The sequence below is a fragment of the Necator americanus genome, chromosome I, assembly GCF_031761385.1.
Source record: "Necator americanus strain Aroian chromosome I, whole genome shotgun sequence".
NCBI classification, from domain to species: domain Eukaryota; kingdom Metazoa; phylum Nematoda; class Chromadorea; order Rhabditida; family Ancylostomatidae; genus Necator; species Necator americanus.
In genome coordinates this window covers 3,097,935-3,123,546 of record NC_087371.1, presented here as the reverse complement: position 1 = coordinate 3,123,546, position 25,612 = coordinate 3,097,935, and the positions used below count along the sequence as shown (strand labels likewise).

Sequence of the window (25,612 nt, the reverse complement as noted above, 5' to 3'; positions counted from 1 at the left end):
TTTTACCTTAAAGGCATCACCCCACGAATCTGAGGTGGTACGGATTTCAGGTGGAGTATTCGTATACGAGATGGGAGACTACGGAGAGTGGTGTGATTCTGTCCATTTCTTCCTTACTCTTCTTATTTATCCCTCTTAATTGCAGTAAAAAAACTTCCCGAAGATGCGGCGCCGCACAGGGTTGGCGCGCTCCAGTCGTACTCCTTGTAGAAAATAGTGCGCCAGAACGCCTGAAGCTGTATTTTAAGGGCCGTTTTTTTATGGCAATTAGGAAGAAACGGACGGAATCACCCCATCTCCGTAATCAACTATCCTGTATACGAATACTCTACCTGAAATCCGTACCACCTCAGATTCGTGGAGTGATGCCTTTAAGATTCCTCTCTAAATAAAGAAAATACTTCAGAAAACAAATAGAAAGTGAGTCAATCAATGGTGAAATTCTTGACACAAAACATCCAGAAATATTTGAAACTTTGGAAAATTGATGTGTGCAAGGTATTAACTAAATTTGATGTCATGCTACTGAAGACTTGAAGGAATCCTGGAGGAATTGGCTTCTTTCCCGAAAACAAATCATAGAAAAAGAATAACTATTTTTTACTACTGGCTGGAAAATTGAATTCAAAATCTGTCGATTTCACCTTTTTAACATTAATCATGTAAAATTTCATCGTAGCAAATAAATTGAAACATTTCTCTTTACCTGTTAAAAAAGGAATGAAAATGTAGAAGTCAGGATTCTGATCCAAATCGACTTTAGAAAATTGTGGTTTCTGTGAAATTTTGTTATCTACTCGTAAATCTTTCTTGAATCCTGAACACAAGCAGATACATATTGCACACTTTCTCGAAATGAAAAAAAAATCTTCAAAATATTCTTCTAAAAAAAAAGAATAGAGGTTGAAGAGAATCCGTACGCAAAAAAATCATACAATCGAAATATGTCACTTTTAAATTTCTTCAAATTCTTTTTAAATCAAGGATTGAACTCAAATTTTGCCTACGTTTTAGAGTTTTTGTATTATAAATAGAGTATTATATTTTAGAGTTTTTATATTAGAAACTTTAGAAATTTTTTTCACCTGACCTTTTCTTCGCTCAATAACAACTATAAGAAACAGAAACTAATTTTCCTTGACCACTAATCACATTGACGGAGAAAATTAGCTAACTTTTGAGACAATCCACCAAATTAGTCTGTCGAGAACCACGATGTTTCTAGCAAATTTTGAAAGTTTAGTTTTTTTTTTCGCATGGTTTTCCTATTTAAACTCCTCCTTCTTCTGCACTGAAGTCCTTGAACTCCTCAGGATATCCTTAAAAATTTGAAAAATCCAAAAACAAAAAGCGCTTGCTTCACGAGTTGTCTCTAGGGAACAAAGTCGGTTCTTCGGTTACTTGCAAGAGAATAATGGGAAATACTAGAAATGGTAAAGATTTCCTTCTTCCCTTCTTCCCAACGCAACGACTTTGATAATTATTCGCCTAAAGGAGGATTTTAAAATGAAAAATAGGAAAGAGGAAAGAAAAAAGTCAAAAAAAAGAAATCTAACTCATAATAATAGTTGTGAAAATGTCGTTGCTGCTTTTTCAGGTGTATAGAGATTCTACAATTAAAAGTTCTGGGATTTTGAAGGCTTCTAATATTTTTAGAAACATAGTGCTTGTAAAAAATTTCAAATTCTAATTCTCGCAATTTTTTTCTATGTTCCACGACAACGAATCATCGTTGTGGATTAAAATATGCCTGTAACTGACATCTTCGCTCTAGAGAAATGAGAAAATTTACGACATGTGTCATTTTCAGGCAGTTCTCAAATGGTTGCTTAAATTTTATTCAAATTGCTTTTCGCATTATGTATTCTATGCAAATTATGACCGTTTTAGAGAAATATCATTCACGTAAAGGGAAAATGGTGTTTTGTTCATCATTTCCTTCAATGATCCTCACGAAGCCATTCTTTCTAGCCGTTCTCTGTTGTTTAATCAAAATTCTCAATTCATTTTAGTTATTTATTGTTTATTGCTTTATTATTTATTTTTTTAATTGCATTTTAGTTGAGGAAATAGTTTAGTTGAGAAAAAAAAGTGAAATTACGAAGTAAACATATCCAAGATGGATTTTTTTTTCTCGAGAAAAGTTTTTCTGTGATGTGAAATTTCCTGGAATTTTGTATAATTTTATTTGAAAATTTTTGAATTAGTGACTATGTGCAGAGATGACGAGAAAGCGCAAAAAACCTATGTTTTGCTTATTTATAAGACATCAACAGTAGTATATGTAGTAAAATCGGAGATTAGAATTTTCTCAGGTGCACCGCATCACGAAATTGAGGGTGTTGGAGGTCTCACCACGAATAGATATGGTTAGGGATATATAGTTTACGAGTACGTGCGCTCTTTTGTTTAGTTTGCGTAGTTCTGCCAAATTATCCAGATCCGAACAGCCGCAGAGAAACTACCGTTGAAATCTTATAAACAAAAAAAAAATTCAATTGTGTTTTTAAAATTCTTATTTTGATAAGGGATTTTGATGAATGGATGATATTTTCGTAATGTAATTAGTAGTAATAATTTCAAATAAAGTAAAGGGAATTTTAATTTTAATTTTAATTTCAATTTCAATCTCCGCAGCCCCTTGGCTCGTATTCATCTCCCACCGCGTAGAATCACATCTAGAGATCATCGTCTTCCTTGTCGGTGCTTCTCACTGACAAACAAATTTATTCCTGAATTTCCTCCGTCAATTTTAATAATTTTTATAAAAAGTTTTTGCAGCGATGTGCTTCGAGAATAAATCGACTTTTGATTAGAGGAGACAAATCTCAAAAGAGAAGGAATCCATAACGCTGAATTGATAGCCCAAAAAAATCCTACATTTATCTGAAAATTTTCAAAAAAAAAATCTACCAAAAAACATAATCGTAAATTATAAATTGCCATCGAATGGAATGTGCTTCTGCACCTTTTTTTTGGTTTTTCTCTAGGATTTAATCTGCTAAAGTGGCGAAATTGCCAATTATTTGCCATTAAATGTCACGTCTTCCCAATTTTTCCCTATCCCTAAAATTGCAGCATTGCGGTTTCACGATCGTCGGTGGGTTCGCTAGGATTTAATCGGTTAAAGTGGGAAAAATTGCCCACTGAACGGAATTGTGATCATTTATTCGTTCATCTATTTTTAATACGAATCTATAATGCAGCGAAGAAATCGATAACAACCGTGAAGGGTGAAGGTGCTCGTTCCACAAAAAATCGGACGGACTCGAGCGCGTAAATTTCACCGCGTAGGAAAAAGTTCTCCTCTGCCTTAAATTTTCCTAAAATAATTCAATTCGCTTTCATTAGCATCAACCACGTTTTCCAACAACTCAACGATGTTTTTTTTTTCTTTGGAAAAGCTCGAGCGAGTTTTTTTTTTCTTTTTTTTAGCAGGAGATGAAATAATTCTCCGCATGATGTCAATGTTTGCTATGCTTTTCGAGTTGCGCTCTCGGAACGTACACGCACGTACACACGTACACATTTATGTAAACTGAGCGGGAAAACTTTGTGATCAAGCGGGGACCACCGTATAGATGTGTATAAATAGAGGAGAATATATCGCCGACTACTAGAGATTCTGTTTTTCGACCGCCTAGCTAGCGAAAGTTCAAAATGAAGTTCCCCATCCTATTCAAACTACAAAAAGGTGATCTACCTAGATCTATTGATCTCTTTTCATCTCTATTCATTGCCGATTCTATAGATATTTCAAAATTTTTCCGATATTTTTCCAGAAAAATCCATAGAAATGATGAACCTCACCGATGTGGATTTGGTTCGTTGTGTTTTAATCGGGGACAACGAATGTGGTAAAGAAATGATGCTCAAGAAATATGCAGCATATTCGGGAATCCCGTATGATTCTACGGTCAGTTTTTCAAGTCGATCAAGTTTTGTTTCTTTTTGTTTTTTTAAGATTTCTCTGTTTATCTAAGAGAGGGGTGTCCAGAATTTTGTTCCAGATTTTCTTTTTTTTTAAGAATTTTTTTTTCGAAAAATGTAAATTCGTTTTCGTGTTTTTCAATTATTGAATAACAATAATTCGTCGACTTTTAATCGTTTTCCTTTCTGTTTTTTTTTTCTTAAAATTTCCGGAGTGGAGAAACATCTTCACTTCCATGTTTTTCGAGTTTTTCTTGAAGCAAACTTATCTGTCTTAGTCCTTCAAATTTTTTAAGGTTCTTTTTCAGGACAGATAATCCATAAACGAGTGTTTACACATTTTTTTCTACATGTCCTTATTTTCCATTTTATTCATATAGAACTTACACTTTAGAAGCTCCTGCTGTTCCCGTAGTATATGCTTTTCAATTCGTTTTTTTTCTGATTCACTAAAACTACTGAAAACAGATTTCCAAGTGAAGAAATTTGATTTATGGATACTTCTCCGAGCCTTATTCCAAAAAAAAAAATAAGAAAAAGAAAAAATCATGTAAAACCGGTGTGGAAGCTTTTAAAAATCTCAAAAGCAATGTTTCGTAGATTCAATTCTGTAAAATAATTTTTTTTTTGTAAAGCACCCATCCATAATTTTCCCAAATTTGGAATCTCGATTGAGAAGCAAATTGCAGAATGAGCTCTTTGTGTATACACAGACTCCGTCAGCCTTTCAACGGTAGAATATCTTTAACAATGTGTTCTTTATTTATTTGTTTATTCTTAAAGTTTATTTGTTTTTTTTCCTGGTTTCCAAGCTGGTCAACATTTTCAGACTGGCCAGCTCGTCACCGCTTTCAACGGTAGGAAATGCGTTTTCGTTGACTCCTCTGTCGATAAGGGATTCAACGATCCGCATGTTTTCCTCCTCTGTGTCTCCGTTGCCCGTCAAGCTAATGTTGAAGAGACTGTACGTATGGTATGTTTCCCCAAAAAAAAAAGAATACTTTTGAAACGCTATCACTTTGAAACATTGAAAAAAGTTTTAAACGGAGATCCTTACAGATTCTGGACACGGTTATCGATCGGATACGTGGAATACCGTTCGTTTTAGTAGGAACACAAATCGAGAAACGATTACTAACACGAATAGAGTACAGCGATCAACACGGGACAAACTGCTTCCCGATGCCGCTACATCAAGCCGAATCGTTTGCAAAACAAATCGGCGCCAATAAATATCTGGAGTGTTCAGAGATTACCGGCGTAAGTTAATAATACCTGGTGCAGGTGCAAGTACATACGTCCGTGTTTAATTACAGATGCGTATTTCCTCGAATCAATGCAGCGGCGCCCGCAGAGTGAACGTATGTGACCGCAGAAATTAAAAGCATCACCCCACGAATCTGAGGTGGTACGGATTTCAGGTGGAGTATTCGTATACGAGACAGTAGATTATGGAGAGAGGGGTGACTCCGTCCATTTCTTCCTAATCACCGTAAAAAACCGGCCCGGAAGATGCGGCTTCGAGCGTTTAGGGGCGCTGTTTTCCACAACGAGTTCGATTGGAGCGCGCCAGCCATGTGCACGCGCCGCATCTTTCGGGCCGTTTTTTACGGCAATTAGGAAGAAATGGACGGAATCACCCCCATCTCCATAATCTACGTCCCCGTTTAGGCCCAACCCACTTGAAGCCCGAACCACCCCAGATTTGGGGTGATGCCTTTAAGAGGATAAAGTCTCTGGCGATCCACTTAGGATGCGCCAATGTGTTTTAGTCGTAATCGTTGAGGTTTTGGAACGCGTGTTGCACTTGCGGGAACTAGCCAACCATCGAGTATTCGTTTTTATCCTCTCAGACAAGTCTAGTACCAGTTTATCGCCTCCGGATGTATGAAAAGCCTGGGTGGCATTAGGACGGTTCCAAACCATCGACCATGTGACCATAGTGGACTTCGTACTGACTGCGCTACGTACTCCAACGTACTCAACGAACCCCCGGAAAAAAAGCAAGAACAAACTATCACTACTTTTGTAAGGTGCCTTTACAGCTGAAATGAACGCTGCGAACCGATCTGTAGATCCACGATTACTAAATGGCTAGTAATCGGACACTGAAGGATCCCACTCCATTTGTATACCCCAGGATTGCCACCACTACTTCAGAATTTCCCGTTTCCCTGTGCCAGCCTGTAGAAAAATGTGTTGTTAGAGGCACTGAAACGTATATTGGTTTCGGCTTTACAAAGGACTTTGTTAGGAGATTAACCCATCCATTAAAGGGCGAATCATGAATGGCTCGTTTGGATTTTAGGCGCATTGCGCAACATTTAATTACTTACGTAACTCTGCTCAAAGGAAAAAATACCAGAAAAAACAAAAATAGAAAAGAGGACAGGTAGGAAAATAATCCTGCCGGGACTCTACGACCCGTGATCGTCAGTCATCTACGAGAGATCATAAATAACTAAACAATAATAATAAAAGGAATAACAAAACCCACGTGCCGTGCTCCTGTAGCACCCGCCAACCGCAACGCGTCCGCTCTATCTCTATGAATGTAATCGGGTCAGAATGAAGCCTGAAGCTTGTAGTGCAGTTGCGTAAGCAACGCGATTAGAATAGCAGTTGGGACCGAAGCGGGACCCTTGCTAGCTGCTCTGAGTTCTGAAGTCCGAGTCGCTCGCCGTCGCGCCGCTAACGCAACTGCTTCGAGCTTCAGATGGTTTTGACCGGACCATGTCCAGCGCAGGGTCTTGCGCTGCAGTTGGATCATGGACCTCAAATGAAAACCCCTATGAACGGCTGGATTAAAGAAATTCTTAGAAATTTTTGTCACCAAGCTCTCCTAACGGCATTCCAGCTTCCTCCTTTTCAGGAAGGTCTCGACGAAGTTTTCGAAGAAGCCTTTGAAATTGCTCATAACTATGCTGTACAGCTTCAACGTGGTTATCAACAAAATAAATCAATACCAGATGATGCAAAGGTCAGAAAATCCAGTTGTATTACCCAATAATTCACTTAATTTTCGTGCTCGATGTAAATTTTCATTGTGATCTCGTCTGTTCTTTTGCGCTATTACTGTCCTCCTGTCCTCCTGTTTTTCTCTGGCCTTTGATGATTTTTTTTCATGTTCTCAAAAAGCTCTGCATGCATGTCACATAGGCAATATTTTCACTTCGAAATTTTTATTCAGATACTTTTTTTCTCTTTTCGACAATAAATTACTATAAATACTACAAATACCACAACAAATTTATACATAAATAAATTAAATAGAGTGGTCTTCTGTTTTTTTATCTATAATATTTAGAAAAAAAATTAGTTCTATACACTAAATCGACAATTGCGGTTGGGGTACTAAGGGAACTCATCCTTGTAGTATGCTGCTGGTGGATATTTTGCGAATTCAATGTATTTCTCCTTCAAGGATTCCGGTCTAGGATATTGTCCACATGTTGCCACCTAAAATCGAGCAATTCGTGGACGTACAGTAAAATTACAATCACAGTACACTACACGAGAAACATCCTCTGTCTCGAGAACCTCTACTTTTTTTTCCTTTTGTCATTTATTCTTTTTTTTTCCTCCTTTCCTACCGATACTCGGACTATTTAAATCCCAGTCGCTTAGAAGAACTACTCGGCAGGAGGGGAGCAATTATCTTGTGGTCGTTTTTTGAGCTGCTTTTCCTCTTTTTACAAGGATTCAATCCAAACTTCGGTCATAATTGTTGGGAATTCACCTACGATGTGAAAATAATAGCTCATAAATAAAAACCATGTGAAATAATTAATAATAATCCTAAATAAATCGTAATTAATGACATAACTCGCAGGATAGCTAGCGGTATACAATTCTTACCACTGGACAACTGTAACCGACTTGAATAGCCATGAGTCAAGAAGTGATTGAGGTAAAAACGAGTACGATGCTACTCGATACTTGACAGAATCGTTTAATTAAACCAATTGTATTTGTTAATAATTTGTACAATAATTAATAATAAATAAATAAATAAAATTAAAATAATAATAACAATAAATAAATAAAATTAAAATAATAATAATAATAATTAATAAAATTGATAATAATGTAATTTGTACATGCGAAAATTGCGCCTATTTGTAACTCATAAGCTTCCTCAAATACGATTACTGCAATCAAAAAAAAAACTACACGGATGCAAAATATGAATAAACAAAAAAAGGTAATAAATGTAAATAATAGTATAAACGAATGAAATAAGTAAATAAATAAGCAAATAAGCATAAGCAGCAAAATAAGTTACAGGTGAACCAATGAAGCATCGTAAAGCCGTAACGCATAAGCAACGCGTCATTTTCATCGTGTTCCAACCGCACGACGTGGATCGCAACGCGACGGCGGGCAATTCACAAAAATTGTGAAGGGAACCGTCTGGTTAACCACAATTTGTTCAAAGATCAGTGTTATAGAACGAAAAATAAATCATAATAATAGATATAAAATAGTAATAATAGTAATATTAAAAATTATAATAGTATTAATATAAAAGAAAAAGGTGAGTAATAGTAATAATAAATAATAACTATAAAAAATAATAAGTATCTCTCCAAAAATAACCTTTTTTTAAAATAAATTTTCAAAAAAAAAGAAAATAGGTGAGTAAAATTATTTAATAAGTTGCTCTATGCTACAACACCGCTACTAACCGCTGCTAAAATAGAGTAATGTTGTAAGTTTAACACTGGAAAAACTAGACATTTTCAGAGCTAGAAACTTACAATATAAACTATTGTCAAGTACAAGTTGTTTGCTGAAAAATTTCCGAGAAGATTTTTTACAGCTTTGAAAGTGTGACGTTTTATTAATCTTCGATGGAGCACTTTCGTGAATTTCTGAAGAGAATGGAAATTCCGGACCAATATATGATGGGGACAAAATGCTCTAAATAACCTCCTGATTACGGATGTAATGAACATTTTGTCCAATTTCGAGAAATAAGCGGAAATCCTATGAACACCCCTTCCTTCCTGGAGATGTATCGGCGGGATATGCCAATGGAAGGATTGCGGAGGGTGAAAAAAAATAACGACGCTTGAGGAAATTTCATTTAAGACCACACATTTGTCAAAAGTAAATTTCGAAGTATATTTGAAATCAGAGCTATTTACTTTCGAATGTTTTTTCAAATTTAATTTGATCATTCCGCGATTTGCGACGGATTTTGGGACACAAGTTAGTAGCGGTGTTGTATGTGTACAAAGATTTTTCGTTCGTTCAATTTCAATTTGTATTTTTCCTGGATTTTCCATTCATAGTTATCCACAACTGATGACATTAACAACTCGCGAAAAAGGCCTCTCTGCTATATTTTTGCATATCTTCCTAATTTCTCCGAGTTCTCCTATTATCTCTCCTCTCCAATACCTTCATCCATGACGTGCTTCACTTCCATCTACAGCTTATTTTAATTTTTTTAATCTCAATTCCAGAAATATTTGAAAAAAAAATTATAACGGATGTTATTCTTCAGTACAAATACAGTTTTCGTAGCTGAAACAGAAATCCCACACCTCTTCTGCTGCTACCGTTAGTGGTTAGAGAAATCAAAAAATACTGTACTAGTAACTACTGTACAGTGTATTTATATGAAACGTAATGTATTTGTTTAAATGTAAGAAAAAATTACCAGATTCAGTTGGCTATATGGAGCTAATTTTATTGAGCACACTTTGAAGAATTTTTGAAAACTGGTTCTCACCTGGAAAAATGCATGTTTTCATGAAACCAACATGGTATTCTTCAAAAATAAAAGCAAAAGAGAAAAAAAAATTATTACTCTCACCCGTTTAGCAGATTCTTGAATTTTTCCGTGTAAACTAATAACGTTCATAATGACAACACCTGAAAATTAAGAAAATAGCTAAAAAAAATTAAATTACATTTACTAAATAACTGAATTCTAATTGATTAAATCGACTAATTTGAAACTAATTAAATATATTAAAAATATATAGTGTTTTCAATGTCTCGTTCTGTTTATTCTGGATTTGAACACAAAAATTCGGTGAAGTGATAACACTTTTTTCCACACATTCATTATTAAAAAAAAAAGAAACTGAACTGAAAAATAACAGCTACGATCCTAGGATTGAATGAAAAATGAGAAGCTATGAAATTTATTTTGATTCCAAATGATCCAAATTCTCCTCCTCCTCCAATCCCCCCGTCTCAATCCTTTCCTCCGCACCCTTTTAAAATTTAGAAATGACAACCGTATGATGAAGTCATCCAGCAGGACAATCTCATTTCGTGGAACCAAACCAGTCCAGCAAGAAACGTTTGCGCTCATAAAGTGTGTTGGACGGCCAGCTAGCGGGCGTAGCTGATCAGAAGAAGGAAAAAGTTGCACCGACAGATTCGGAGTCAAACGTCTGGAAATTCTGGTTTATGGTCAGTCACCGCACCGCTGCCACATCGGGTACAACCGCTTTGACGTCTTGGTTTTCGGATCCATGGAATGAAATTTCGATTTAAAATGGCTATCGAGGTTGGCTAGTTTAAAATAAATGTGGGCAAATTCCCAAGAAAAAAAAACAATAGAATCCATTATTGCATTAGACAAGGCAATATTCTACACGAATGCAACTAAATACGGAGCTGAAAAGGAAAATTTTAAGAAATTTTAATTTTTTTCCCCCACGGATATGCGTGAAAGTAAGATTGAGCACTGAGCGTTTTCCCAACACCATGGATCTCAGCCTTCAAAAACTTGGTCAGCTTGGTCCCTGGATTAGCACTGTTATATTTTTCCAAAATAAAACTCGCTCATTTCTTGGATCGATTTCAAATTTCCCTCCAACATTCGAAGAACAACATTAGGAATGCGTTTCTCCTGATGTCGCCTAAGTATAGCTGGAGTATAAACCCACTTAGGTTGTACCAAACACCTAGCTCATGCAACTTTTTGGCGTTTTGTAAATTTTAAATTTTTTTCTGCGATTGGGAACGACTACATAATGGATCTTTCCGCTATACTAATCGATTCCGTCAAAAAAAAAAGAAATCCGTTAAAAAAAAGTTATACACCTACAATACCGCTACTAACTTGTGTCCCAAAATCCGTCGCCGACGGATTAATCCGTCGCAAACCGTCGGAATTCTTGGAGTGGTAATTATTTTGAAAGTACCATTCGAAAGTAAATGAGCTGCTGATTTCAATATACTTCGAGTTTACTTTGCAATGTGTGGCCTGAAACGGGCAAGTTTCCTCAGCCCCGTTATTTTTCCTCGAATCCTCCATTGGTATCCCGCGGATACATCTCCTGGAGGAGGGGGTTCTAGGTTTCGCTTATTTTCGAAATTGGACAAACGTTCTTTCCGTATCGGAGGTTTTTGGTTTTGGTACCCTCTTGTTGGTCCGATTTTTTCTTCGAATTCGAAGTGCTCCATCGAAGATTAATAAAACGTCACTTTCAAGCTGTAAAATCTTCTCGGTTTTGCAACACTTGTACTTGATAGTTTATATTGTAGTTTTGCTTTGAAATGTTGTTTTTGGTAACTTACACTTATTTTTGTTTTTGGTATTTTTGAACAGGTGTCACGGCTAGATGACGCTTGTCTCGCGTTCGGTACTGCCTGAACTCCCTTTTTTACGGAATTGATTAGGCGCTAACATCGGATGAGGCTGCTGGTTTTCGAGTGCCAATTGGATTTTCGTCCGTTTTCAAACAGAAATTTTTGGCCTTTGATTTTTCGTACCTCAATCCGTTTTTCACAAGAGACGCTCTTTCGATGATGTTGATTCTTTTTTTACAAACTTCAAATTTACACGACTCCGCCCTCTTTGGCGGCGATTTCTATAGCTGGATGGTTTCGCGGCCCGGCACGGTTGCCGGCATCTCCACCTTCGATAGGTGACTCCTCTGGCGATTCGGCGTCACAGAGAGACAATAATGTTTGACATAAATGAACGGTGCGGATTCTTACAGTTCTTATTTGTAAAAACAGCAGTGATAATTTGAAACGGCTAGGAAGGAAATGACTGACGAAACTAAACCAAGAAAAAAAAAGGAAAGGAGAAGGAAGGAAAGGAAGAAGTGAATATTATTCGATTGAACTGCAAGGCACGAAAAATTCAAAAATTTAAAAATTTCGTTTTTTCTCCATAAAACGTCTTATTTGTTCATGTCTGTTTTTTCGGAGGTTTGTTTCGTTCTTTATGTTCAAACATTATTGTTCTCTGTGACGCCGAATCGCCAGAGGAGTCACCTATCGAAGGTGTGAGATGCCTGGCAGCCGTGCCTGGGCCGCGATAACCATTCCAGCTATAGATATCGCCTGCTCTATAAGAGGGCGGAGTCGTGTTGTATTTTGAAGTTTGTAAATAAAAGTGAATTCAACATCATTCGAAGAGCGTCTCTTTGTGAGAAGAACTGGGTATTTGAGGTACTGAAAAATTCATAGAGGCTGCAAAATTTCTGTTTTGTGAAAACGGACGAAATTTCCTCATTTGGTCCTCGAAACCATGTCTGCTCTCTCCGATGTTGCGCCTATTATTCTCGTAAGAAAGGAAAGTTCTAGGCAAGTCCGAATCGCGAGACTTAAGCGTTCTTCTAAGCCGTTGACACCTGTTCAAAAATTGGACCAAATAACGAAATAGAGTATGTTGTAAGTTTGACACTGGAAAAACTAGACATTTTCGAAGCTAGAGCTTACAATATAAACTATTATCAAGTACAAGTTGTTTGCTGATAAATTTCGGGAGATTTTTACAGCTTGCAAGCATGGCGTTTTATTTATCTTCGATGGGCACTTTCGTGATTTCTGAAGAGAATGGAAATTTCGGACCAACATATGATGTGGGGTACCAAAATGCTCTAAATAACCTCCTGATTCGGATGTAATGAACGTTTTGTCCAATTTCGGAAATAAGCGGAAATCTATGACCCCCTTCCTTCCTGGGATGTATCCGCGGGATATGCCAATGGAGGATTGCGGGGTGTGAGTATTAACGGGGCTTGGGAAACTTTGCCCGTTTTCGGCCACCTTTGTCAAAGTGAATTCTCGAGTATATTTGAAATCGGTATTTACTTTCGAATGGTCTTTAAATTTATTTTGCCCTTCGAATTCCGACGGTTTGCGACGGATTAATCCGTCGGCGACGGATTTTGGGACACAAGTTAGTAGCGGTATTGTACCTAGAGGTTGATGAGTTTTAAATTGTTGTAAATAAATAAAGAAGCAGTAATTTATGTATCGCAGCTTAGGTATATGTTAAATGTCACCGAGTTCGCCTTTTATTAAATGTTGTACGTTATCCACGGAAGGATTTCAAACTAATTTTTTTTGAAAAAAATTATTCGGGAAGAAATTATGCGCAGTAACATCGATGCACAAATTCTTGATGAATGTAGCGTATAATAATATGAATAATAAGAATATTTGTGAAAATTATAAATAATGGACCTAGTTCTCGTCCCAACAAGCTCCACATTCACGCCCTGTTAACCATTCGAATTCAAATAGAAAAATATTTGAATAATTCGAGAAAGTGAAGAAATCGATTATCCGAACATGCAGTGCAATCTAATCCTAACGTATCTTAAAATGATCAAAAAGTGCCCCGAAGGTCATTTCAGCTATACTATGAAGTTGAAAATGATCATATTTTCCCTTCAAAGAAATTTCTGAAGCCAACTTATTCGACCGGTCATTTCATGATTTAAAGTTTGGATCCTGACAGTCCCTTTCAAAGAAAAGTCTCCGAAAAAGCAGCCCTATCGCGAAGAAATGCCCGTCCATGCAACATCATTTAAAAACACAAAAAGTGAGTGGATAAGCAAGGTCATAAAAATTTCCAGGAACCAGGAAGACTTTTTTGATGCCCCTCCACCGGTTTATGAACACTTTCAAAAGCAGTTTCCGTTTAGCATCAACTTCCAAATGAATTATACTGAAGAAAAGAAATGAGCGATTAAATGTTTTTAACTAAAACAAACTAAAATATTGAAAATGCAAATTCATTGAAAAGATAAGGCATTTTAAAACAGAGCTATGATGGAATTTTTTAAAATGATTTTCTAACATCTAAAAAAAACATAAAAAGACTAAATTGACAAACCTTTCTTTGTGAGTAATTTCGATAAATTTTTCACAACCTCTGGTTTTAAAAATGCAACCAGTGGACATGCCAATTCTGCTGATTGATCAGTTGTACAAGCATCAATGTGAATTGCGTCGTATTTTTGACCTAAATTTAATTACCAATTTGAAAATGAGAAGTGTTCTACATACCTTTTTAACTCTTTTATATTTTCATTCATAAAAAAGGATAAAAAAGGTAAAATTGTTTGGCGTTAATTCAAAAGGCGATAAAGGATCAGGCGGTTCATGCGTTTAGATCAAAATCATCATAGCTGTTTGTACTACCAAACAGGAAAGAGTGTGACTGGTTCTGAATGCTGAGCGCGCGCTTGCTGGCGAATTTCGCTCAAAGCGCGAGTTTATACTATGAGCGGAATTCGCCAGCGATCGCACCCATCATCGCTGCGAAAACACCGCGTTTTCCGGGATCTTTATCATCTTCTTCTATCCGAATCAATCAATACGTAGATATTAGGTGCTACATTCATGCGGCTGTACATCATTATTTATAAATATAAAATCAATATAACATCAACAATTATAAATATATGGGAATGTACCTTCATTAACAGCTTGTTCAATAAATTTGATACCGTCCATAATCACAACGTGATGTCTTTGGTCCAATTCTAACGCGAACCATTTCTGAGCAATTTCCAACGTTTTTGGTTCCACATCCACAGCGGTTATGTTCATCTGAAATGCATTTCAGCCGGTTTTCACCTGCCTCCACAGTGTGACCGATCGATAATTTATGACATAAAAATCATATTACTTACATTAGGATAGTTGTAGTGAAGATATGTATTAATAAATCCACCTCCTATACCAATCGATAAAACCTGAGCTGTTACTTCTCTTGAAATATCAACCGCTCCGCTTGCAAACATTTCCTCTAAACAATTTATATGATTAGACCACTTATCCAGAAATCTACAGAAAGTAATATTCTTTTTTTTACAAAATTTTTTCTACAAATTTCTACAAAAAAACGAGCTCACCTATCATTGTAGTGGTGTAGCTGAAAAAGTCCAAAGACGTTTTATTTATAGCCCAACGAGAAGTGTCGAATATCTCATAATCGTAATTTTCAGGCTCTAGAATTAAAGCGTCAAAAAAATTGAGAAATAATCCTTAAAAAATAAAATTATGCAAAAATAAGGATTTAAATTCTTTTAGCAATAAAACAGTTAAAGAGAAAAATTGGTACAACAAATAAACTGAAGAGTTAGCGAAATTTACAATAGCTAGGAAACAAGGATGATAGACGGATATTGAGAACTAAAGTCACTAACAATACAAAAATTAAAAATGAACCAAATACTGTAAGGGAACCTGCTTTCGATTTTTTAATACTAAAAGTCGAGACGTAAGAGAAATCTCTGGAGCTGATATTATCCATTACTATAACTTTAAAAAATTTGGGGAAAAAATTGAGAGTTTGTGAAAATAGCAGCATGAACTATATATGTAGAATTACCCTTACAAATGTTACTAAGAAGAATTTCTACAATCATTTTAACCCTGGTAAAAAATCAAAAGAAAAATCGAAGAAAAAGGAAACTAGAGAAGCTCTGGAGAGATTCTATAGATTCGAAAGCACATTCGAAAAATTCTGGTTAGGTAGAGGAGATGATGAAGACAGAGAGAGAAAGAGCTTTTTCTGGAAAAACGTTTTAAAAAATTAATAATGGATGAAAATAAAGATGTAACATGGCGAACATAACAATAACCAAATATCCTAGGAATTTAAAAGAAATCTAGGAAATCTAGGAAACTGCTGCATACCGTAGCTTAGTAAAAATAGACTTATTTTATGGACAATAGGGAAAAAAGATGCTACTCAAGGAAATAGAATTTCAAAAAAAATAGTAAAGCTCACTTTTTGGCAGCTTCAAATATGCTCGTGAGATCAAAAGTTGTCCCATTAGGATTCCACGTGCGAAATTGTACCTACACTATTTAATTGATTCTATTGTCATTTATTTATATAACACTACGAAAAGTGGACCCATACCTGTCGTTATAATAAACCACACCGTCCGCAATATCCACACAATCGCCATCATTTAGGCATACTGATTTTTCTCTGGAACAAAATGTCAACGATTAGTTTTACACACTATGTATATGTTGAAATTATTCATCTTTGTACTAGAAAGCGTAGCAAGAATTGGTCCAACACTCTCCTCCACTGTACTTTTTACGTATTATTATTGATTTACTTGCGTTATTTATTTATTTATTTACTATTTATAGTTACTTTACTTTATATTTGATGCTTTCAAATAGACAAACAAATTCATTCAGGGTAAATTAATAAAACAGCTAATTTTACTTGTTTGGCTTTCATTTAAGGCTAGTCGTCATCATGATTTCCCCTTGTTGCGGAAACCACAACGAGAGTGACTCCGCTCAAATCCTTCTAAACGGAAACCGTTTTAGTTCTTACGAGGTACGTTAGAACACTTTCTCTTACACATGTTCCAGACTGCTTAGCAGTCTATTTTGGTTTCACGTAAATACGAGGCTGGTGAGGAGACCTCATTGATCTTCGACCGCACGCATGTGGTCGCAACGCGTGCACAAGGGTGGCGCGTTGCAATTGAGTTCGTAAGAAAGAGCGCCGCCTTCCACGCCGTTTTTTCTTCTTTATTTTTTTCTTCATTCAGGAAAGTTAAGCATTTGGAAACCATCATGCTTTTTTCCGTAGTCTACAACTCAAACTCTAAGTTTTCGTTGTGGTTTCCGCACCACCTCGAAATCGTGTTACGCTGTTTTTAAGTGTGTTTAATTTAAGAAGTTAGGGAAAAAGAAGCACAAGTAAATACAATGTGAATTGTAAAAGAATTTCAAAAATTTTCTTAAAACTTTATTTCTAGTAAAAAAAAACCTATCGCTACAGAGATCCCAGATTTTCACACCAGAATAGTAGTTACCCGTAAATCACATATCCAACTACCGCATCGTCTCCTATTTTCTACATCAACAAAGTACTAATATTTCCCTGTTATATCTACAACGCATACATTTTTTTTGAGGTGCGTTCTGAGTTTTGGCAATAACCTGAACCCTTAAGCACTTTATCATAAATTTTCAGCGCTTCTTTACAAATGAGGATCCATCTATCATCAATGCCCATCACCGTTCTGGATCCTTTAGCCACTTTGTGTTCAACTTCACTCCAGACATGTGTCCGCCGCTATTCAATCCACAATTCTATTTCACACTTCAAAGCTTTTCTCTTTTTCTCAGCAAAATGACCATACATGAAAGGTAGCGGCAGAAGCACATGGGGAGGAATATAAGGTACGGTAATTGAGCACTACACCCGAAGCTTAGCTTGCTAGCTTAGCTCACTACTCTTTACGCAGCGCATCAGCAAGGAATTTGTCCTGGAACTACCGGAAACGGAGACGAAAAAGGCTACTGATCACCTTCGTCTTTTCGGTGCCTAAAGGCATCACCCCACGAATCTGAGGTGGCACGGATTTTAGCTGGAGTATTCGTATACAGGATAGTAGGTTATGGAGAGAAGGTGATTCCGTCCATTTCTTCATAATTGCCGCAAAAAGCGGCCCGGAAGATGCAGCGTGTGCACACGGCTAACGCGCTCCAATCGAACTCGTTGTAGAAGATAGCGCGCCCGAAGCTGTATCTTTCGGGCCGTTTCTTACAGCAATTAGGAAGAAATGGACGGAATCACCCTTCTCTCTATAGTCAGGAGGAAAAGGAGGAGTCAGAAGAAAAGCTCAACAACAACATTTCACCACGAATATTGCGGAAAATATAATATTTTACTCTTAGAGTTAGATTTACTGGACATCAGTGAGCAGACTGATTGGGAAAAATTGAAGAGGTCCCTGTAGAAAAAGCAGTACTCATCAGCAGTGAGTCTCATCCAGAACTCGGATTCGGGAATGTGAAAGGGACATTCATCACACATAACTATCTACACCTTGGGTTGCGGGCGTGAATAGGCGCTTGTGTATTCTTTCCAAAGTCTATTTTTATTTGATCTACTTTCAATTTTTATTTCCCTTTTTTGTACGAACCCAGCATAGCACGGTGGCATATCAGACACTCTTGTGAGGCCTGACAAATTCGTGAACGCTGAAATGGTGTCACGGTTGAATTTTGTTGCGAAGCGGTGAGAACAGGTCGTCGGCCTACGGAAATTCCGCCGTCTCTCCTTGTCCTTCATTTCATAGCTCCTTGAAGAGGAGCGAGTAAAGAATGGAGAAATTATTTCACACAAATATGTACATATGAGCTCGGACCCAGCCTACTTATTTCTTATTCCTCCTGTTTCTTCATTTTCTATTACGTTCTTCGCTCACTTCGTAGACCTAAAGATATCATGAAATTGACGTAGTTTGAAAACTTGATGGTAAATATAGAGTTTGGGGTGTTGATTACGAAATTACGAAAAAAAATTGATTAAAATCGTCCGTTCGTTCCTGAAAGATGAGTTGGAATGGGTCACTCTTGCGCACGCGCCGCGTCCACATGCGAGCGGTCGAGGATCAATGAGGTTCTCTTACCAGACTGGTGAAATAAGAACCAATAAGTAGGCTGTTGAATGGGACCAAAAGCGTGCACAGGAGTGTAAGAGTGGCACGTTCTAACGTACCTCGTAGGAACTAAAACGGTCCCCGTTTTCTTCTGTTTTCAGGACGATTAAGGGGGAATTGAGCGGAGCTACGCTCACGCTTATCGTATTTGTCATCTACGTCTTGAATTCTCTTTTTCATCAATTTTGCACACTAATTCAATTTGGTAAAACGGGGAAACGAGGTCCTTACGTTCACCTTAAATTCGGAATACAAATAATGTAAGTAAAATTATATCGATTGCAAAATCAAAACAAACGTAGAGAGATGTGAATCCCACCACAAAAAGATGTTTACAGAATTACTCTAACGATCGATAGCACCTTAGGTAGTGAGAGTTCTATTTTCACGTTTTGGATCTTTAAATTCGAAAATTCTAGTGCTGTTTCCAGATTCAAAAAAAAAGTGATTAAATTTAAGGATGCTGGTTGGCAAGCGTCAACCCTCGCACCGCACTCATTCATTTTTTTTCAAAGCGAATAAAAAATGTTGTACTGTGAGATACTGTAGTTCTGTCAAAAAAAAAAGTTCTCAGCAGTAAGAACGATCTGTTCAACTGAGTCTACGAATATGACGACAACCAAGCTCTAGTTAGCCAGAAGGCCGTGATCGGTAGTCACGTCCAGATCCAAGCGCTACCAGATCGCATCGCTCCGAACTCTGCTGACAGCCTAAGAAATCAGGGAAGGCTGACGTGTGTGTCGAGATAATAGTCTACCTCATAGAGGTGGACGTGGCCTGTGATAGAAATTTAAATGATGTAAAATTTTTAGAAACTATTCTAATTCAGTAGATCTCTTCCCCTTGAGAAAACTCATCTCTCATGGCTTTTAAAGAAATTTCTAACCTATCGCAAGAATAAAAAAAAGAAAAATACCAATAAAATGATGATAAATATAATTAACAGTAACCAGAATAATAGTGAACAGTAATAAATATTTTTGTAAAAACTACACAAGGATTTGCTGCCTTCACTGTTTCCGACCGCAACTTTGACAGATAATGGAAAAAATTTTTAAAAATTCACAACTTGCACATCGGTGTTCAATCGGCAAATCATAGAATCTTATTCAATAATCTTTTACGAGTTTACAAAAAAATCACACTAAGTAAGGGAAAATCGCGAAGTTGAAAATTTAATAAAATAAGATCCTGTTGAGTTTGAAAAGATAAGAAGAAAAAAACAGCTAATAGTTTCGTATCTGAAGGATAAAGCGAATAAAAACATTCCTAGCTATTAATTTCTGGATCGTTTAAGAATTTAAAAAAGTGGGTATTTCAGTCAAACTTTCGACATTTCCAAAACTTTCAAACGGATCAAATCGGAAAAAGAACTATGAGGTGTAATAAAATGTTCTTAGAAACCTGGCATTTATGAATATTCCCAGATTATGAAAATAAGGATCGAATTGAGATGAGCGCAGAAACGAACGAACGAATTAGAAAAAACTCTCACAGATTTCTTCGATATCCGTAATTGTGAATAAAATAACCAGCTGCATCGCGATCGCTAATTGTTTCGTAGTCTTCACGATCGCAAACATCTGATGGTTTCCCGTCATGCGTACACGAAAACTCCGATGACTGTAAAGGATTTAAAATTATATGATGGTATATAAGGGAATTAAAGTATGTTACACATTTTCAAGAATAAAAATACCCATAATCAATAAGTTTAGAAAAATCAACGCTCACCATCGTTAGCGGAACTAATGTGCAAAGAAATGTCCACACTGTAAGAGGTAGCATATTGAATTGATGAGACGAAGACGATGCTGAACTGAACTTTAAAAAAAAGTGATTTTACGTGAATCCGGGGAACGTTCGAACTAAACACTAAACTACATAATGACTACACACACACACACGAATGAAACAGCAGCAGTATTTAGCAAAAGATTCTAGGATTTGAAATGGTAGGTGGAGACATTTCGACGTGACATTAACGCCACTTGCAGCAACATCATTCCGCTGAAACTAAAACTTAAAAACATGCAGATGATTGAATTGAAAGACGTAGGCACTAAACGTATAGAAAAACCGCCACCAAGCCGCACTACCGAAGCGAGTTTACGCGGATGCAATTTAACGAAAAGTCTAGACCTCCTTGTATAGCATTGAAAGCAACAAATGACTCAGTTTAGGATTTCATTTCGAGACTTCACTTAAAGTTAGCCAGGATAAAGCCAGGATTTGTTGGCAAAATAGGAAACTCTAAGACAGTAAAAGTAAGTTAATACAGTAAAATAAGTTAAGCTAAGCTCACGAGTACGAAAAGTAGCCTAAAGTTTTCATTTTAAGCATTTGCATCGTGAGATGATATGTTAGCGAAGAAATATATCGTGACGAAGAAGAAGTTTACACGGAACCACAGGAAAAGAAGCGTCCACCACTGAATCACGCAAACTTCTTACAGTGTTTAATAAATTTCGTGAAGTAAAATTAATTAAATTAATGATGACTGCAAAGATATGTACGATATATTCGTTACGTTCACTCCATTAGGGTGAACATCTTCAAATTCAACAGATAAGATGTAGTTTCAATAACTAAGAATTAAATTATGTATTAATAATTGGTAATTTAATAATAATGATTATTTCCCCTACGTCTTCAGAAAAAAAAGAGCTTTTAGTCCCAATTTTGACAAACCCACTAGCGAGTAAACATTACAATCTATACAAGCTAAATTTCAGGAAGTTCCACCACCGGCGAACATCCGGCTCGTTGGGTTTTTCTTGTTTTTTTTTGAAGTAATAGGTCTAATCTTTTTTTATTTTACAGAGTTCGCGATAGGACAAACCTAGAGCACAAGAAACCTAACAAGGACCGCATGTTTTCAAGAAAACAATTCAGAAATTTCCGATTTTTGGCGTTTTAAAACCAAGCGACAGAGCAAATGAAATTATAAAATTTGGCGTCCTATTAGAAGAAGGGAAATGCAAAAATAAGCTACAGAATTACGAAATTACAAAAAAAAATAGCTGAAATTACAAAAATGGGCATATCCGGCCGGGGGCATATTTTTTAAATGTGAAATGACAACTTAGTTAAAAATTTGGAACTGAGTAAAAAAAATTCAGAAATAGCAGCACCTCTGGCATCATCCTCTTGAATTAGAAAATTAAAAAAATTAAAATAAAAAAAAATTAAAATTTAAAAAATTAAAATTTAAAAATTGGAACTGAGGCACCGTCTTCGAATAAATTGTAAAATTAAAGAAGAATTCATTAGACGTCATCTTTGTAAGCGAGAAAAGTAAGCGCGAGGGGTTCGATGAAACCAATGCTGGTAACGGATCGCACGGACAGAGTACTGGGGCTCAATTACTCAGAACCGGAGCAGTGTACCTGTGCATGGAAGAACTAAGGAGATAAAATAAATCTCGATGGGGCTACTTGACATAATTCGGATCTTTCCTGTATGTTTTCAAAAAATGTACTACTAGCCGGTTCAACGATCGCAGTACACCTACTACGTTCCGTTGTTGTGTGTCTGTATAAGAAGAATCTACAGGCGACTCCTGCGCTGATGACAATGTCTTAACTTTGTTTTTTTTTTTTGGGGTGAAACCTCACTAAATAAATTCACAATGTTAAATTAGGTTCTAATTAAGTTCCTTTTCGTTAAATCAAATAAGATTAAATTAAGCAATTTTTTTTAAATTTACAACGGTACTGCTAAAATATATAAAACAAGCCCTTTAATTTTAAAAAAGTGCAGTGCGGATAGAAATAGCGCCAATTTCTAGGTTTGTTAACAACTTGTAGGTTATTGTAGCTCAATCCTTTCCTGGCTGCATATCCACTAAGTCGTCCGGAAATTCTTTCGCCTTTTTAATGAATTTAATTTGAAGTTTCAAATTATAGAATATGACAAAAAACAGCGGATAGTGTTGTTAACCGCTCCAAATCTTTCAAATAAGAGGAGTAGCCATTCATTTTAAATGAAACGCAAAAAAAAAAACGAGAAGGTATCTCCGCAGAAACTTTGTTATGTCGTCTGAAAGCAATGTTTTGCGACGTTTTGCGACCGAAAAAAGTGCACTTATCAGATTTCCGCTTTTCGATGATGCTAATCATAAAATTCTCTATCTGCTACTTCTAGCCTTGCGCACTATTTTTCAAAGCACCCTCAAAACCTCAACATAGTCGAATAAATCAGGCTAAAAGAAAATATTAACAAAAAATCGATACATTGACGGAACTTTCCCTCTCTTGATATTTTAGGAAAGATTAAAACAACAAGTTCTGTACGGAAAATAAGCCATGAGTCGAATTCTTTACATTTCCCTGCACCATCGCATTTCTCGCATCAGCAAAAGCTTGGATCTCCTCTAACCTCAACCTAATGTGGGCCCGCTAAGTGCAGTTTCTGCCGACACGGAGATTTGCACTCAAATGTGAGGAGAGAAACAGGTGAAGCGCCCATAAATAGAACTTAGTCCCAATTAAACTATGTATTTACGTATTTTATCGCATTTAACATAAACCGGAAGAAAGATAGGAGGTATTAGAGTATTAACTTGTATCAGGGCTAATTATGGGTATAAATATATGTACAGTACAAAGTGGATAAAAATATAAAAATATACAGCCGGATACAGTACACACATTGAACGATGTAAAATTAAGAAAAAAGAATGAAGAAGAAAAACTTAAGAAAATTTCAAATTTGTGTTAAGAAAGTAGTGGAGCATCAATGCCCGCAAAATCCTCAAATATATTGTTCCCAATATTGTTACTTGCTACTTATGTGAATATTAGGAGAAAATATGCGCTATCGGGAGACATCCGTATTGTACCGAGAATTTTTCCATATACCTTTTTTTCTTTCTTCAACGTAAATAAATAATAATGAACAGAAAACAATGTAAATAGTAAGTCGAGAAATGAAAAAGAATCAAAACAACTTACAAACAATCAGAAATTAAGAGGAAGTTGTTGTGGAATCCAAGTCCTACTGTACTTTTACTCGTAGATATTAGAGTAACTTCACCGCGTTATTGTATACTCAAATTAAATGAACATATGTAAACGTAATCTGAACACGTTCTTGTCCCGTTCATCCCTTCCTCCCAGGAATGATCTCATCTCTTTTAATTAAAGGCATCACTCCACGAATCTGAGGTGGTACGGATTTCAGGTGGAGTATTCGTATACGGCATAGTAGATTATGAGGAGGAAAGTGATTCCGTCCATTTCTTCCTAATTGCCGTAAAAACGGCCCGGAAGATACGGCTTCAGGCGTTCCGGCGCACTATTTTCTACAGCGAGTTCGACTGGAGCGCGCCAGCCTTGTGCGGCGCCGCATCTTCCAGGCCGTTTTTTTTTGCGGCAATTAGGAAGAAATGGACGGAATCACCCTCCTCTCCATAATCTACGATCCCGTATACGAATACTCCACCTGAAATCCGTACCACCTCAGATTCGCGGGGTGATGCCTTTAACCGCCGCTTCGAGCGCAACCGCCTACGCAACTGCACCAAGCTTGTCATTTTAACCCGACTATATTTCCTTACTTGAAAGGTGTGTGAAACGCAGTAAGCGCATGGGAGAGGCCAGCGCGATCACCTTCTCCGACCAAGAACCTGCAGTCCATGCAGAACACCAGGCTCACTGCTGCATTCCATGTTCCTCACATGATACTGCGAGGTTACGGTATCCTGCAAATGCAGGCGCTTTAGTACAGGAAAATATGGGCTCGAGCAAAAATACTGCCACTGTTGACAATAACACTCATGACAGATTGTATGAGAGAGATCAAAGATATCGTATTGGTACCGTATTCCAAAAAAATTAGAAAACGGTTCTTGTTACGCTTTTCAGAGATTGCCGTAAGTGACATGCAGTGAATCAGGAATTCTGGTCATGTAATAATTTATTTCAATTCTCTAAACATTTCGAATCTAGTTATTGCTTCGAATCTAGTAAACGCCAACTGTCAAGGATACAATAGAAATAGAAGCGCGCTGAACTCCATCGCAAGCTCCGTGCATCGAAAAGTGCGTGGGTGGGGACAGAAAAAGTACAAGAAAACCCTCAGGGTCGTGGCGAATCGTTGCAACCATGCGATAGAAGAAAGTTGCAAGAGAACGCATTCCTCCTCTGATGCGGTTCCCTTTTCCCAAAGCAGAAATGCGGAAGAAATCTGATGTATTTGAGTCGAGTGATGGTAGTGAAAAAAGAGGAATGAGCAGAAGAGAGGTATGGTAAGCACTTCCAAGTTTATATAAATTGAAGAGTGCACAAACTATGGAAGAGGAAAAATCACGTCGCCTCACGAAGGAGAGTGGAAACTAATACCTAGAACCGTACACACTTGAAGAACGATGATCTTACAAGAACAACCTCTCCATTTCATTTGTAATACTAAGGAACTGGGAAAGTATTCCAGTGGAATGAAGTACTTCCATTTGAAAAAAAGGAACAGTAACAAAAAAAGAAAGAAAACTAAGGAATTAAAGACAACATAGTTCAGCATTACCCTTTTAACCGAGTACTGTAGTGTTGAGGAGCAAGCGGACGTTATCCCAGAAGTTAATCCTCTAAGGATAAGGATCTGAAATTTTAAGAATATCGACAAATCAGCTAAGAAAATGTGCCTAACGCTTGTATTTACACTCGTTTTTTTTCTGATTTCTAAACAAAGCAGCTAAACTTACTACGGTAGATTTGAGTCGAAACGGTCCTCGCTTCCTGCGACGACCATGAACGATTTGCTGAAGATGAAGGGAAGGATGTTCGTCTAAAGAAAAAATCTCTTTCATCGCTCAGATCGTTTTGATGGTACGTCGACATACTGTAGCGAAAAAATCTATAATCAATAGTCAGTCCAATCATAATAATATATAAGGAAATAGATATAGAAATCCATCCAATAATAATATATTTAGCTCAGCCATGCATCATTTATTCATCTATTGATGAACATTATAAAGTAGT

General features: G+C 36.7%; 2 protein-coding genes across 4 annotated transcripts; one reads left to right on the top strand and one right to left on the bottom strand.

Annotated features, from left to right (window-relative positions):
• Positions 1–3,660: 3,660 nt before the first annotated feature.
• RB195_004327 (uncharacterized protein) lies at positions 3,661–6,940 on the top strand (the record flags this gene model as incomplete). 2 transcript variants are annotated; one of them, XM_064182124.1, is made up of 5 exons in its annotated part: positions 3,661–3,694; positions 3,783–3,916; positions 4,760–4,903; positions 4,990–5,190; positions 6,803–6,940. In XM_064182124.1, the coding sequence occupies 5 exons, from the start codon at positions 3,661–3,663 to the stop codon at positions 6,938–6,940; spliced, it is 651 nt and encodes a 216-aa protein (XP_064033391.1). The 2 variants fall into 2 exon arrangements, with proteins under 2 accessions (XP_064033391.1, XP_013299319.1); XM_013443865.2 differs by lacking the exon at positions 3,661–3,694 and having other exon boundaries at positions 3,797–3,916.
• A 344-nt stretch (positions 6,941–7,284) lies between these two features.
• Positions 7,285–25,437, bottom strand: RB195_004326 (uncharacterized protein; the record flags this gene model as incomplete). Of its 2 annotated transcripts, XM_064182123.1 has the most annotated exons (14): positions 7,285–7,389; positions 9,599–9,670; positions 9,755–9,813; positions 14,033–14,161; positions 14,616–14,751; positions 14,835–14,950; positions 15,057–15,152; positions 15,938–16,008; positions 16,073–16,144; positions 20,125–20,252; positions 20,364–20,448; positions 24,242–24,333; positions 25,155–25,229; positions 25,333–25,437. In XM_064182123.1, the coding sequence occupies 14 exons, from the start codon at positions 25,435–25,437 to the stop codon at positions 7,285–7,287; spliced, it is 1,341 nt and encodes a 446-aa protein (XP_064033389.1). The 2 variants fall into 2 exon arrangements, with proteins under 2 accessions (XP_064033389.1, XP_064033390.1); XM_064182122.1 differs by lacking the exons at positions 24,242–24,333; positions 25,155–25,229 and having other exon boundaries at positions 25,333–25,379.
• Between the last annotated feature and the right edge of the window lie 175 nt (positions 25,438–25,612).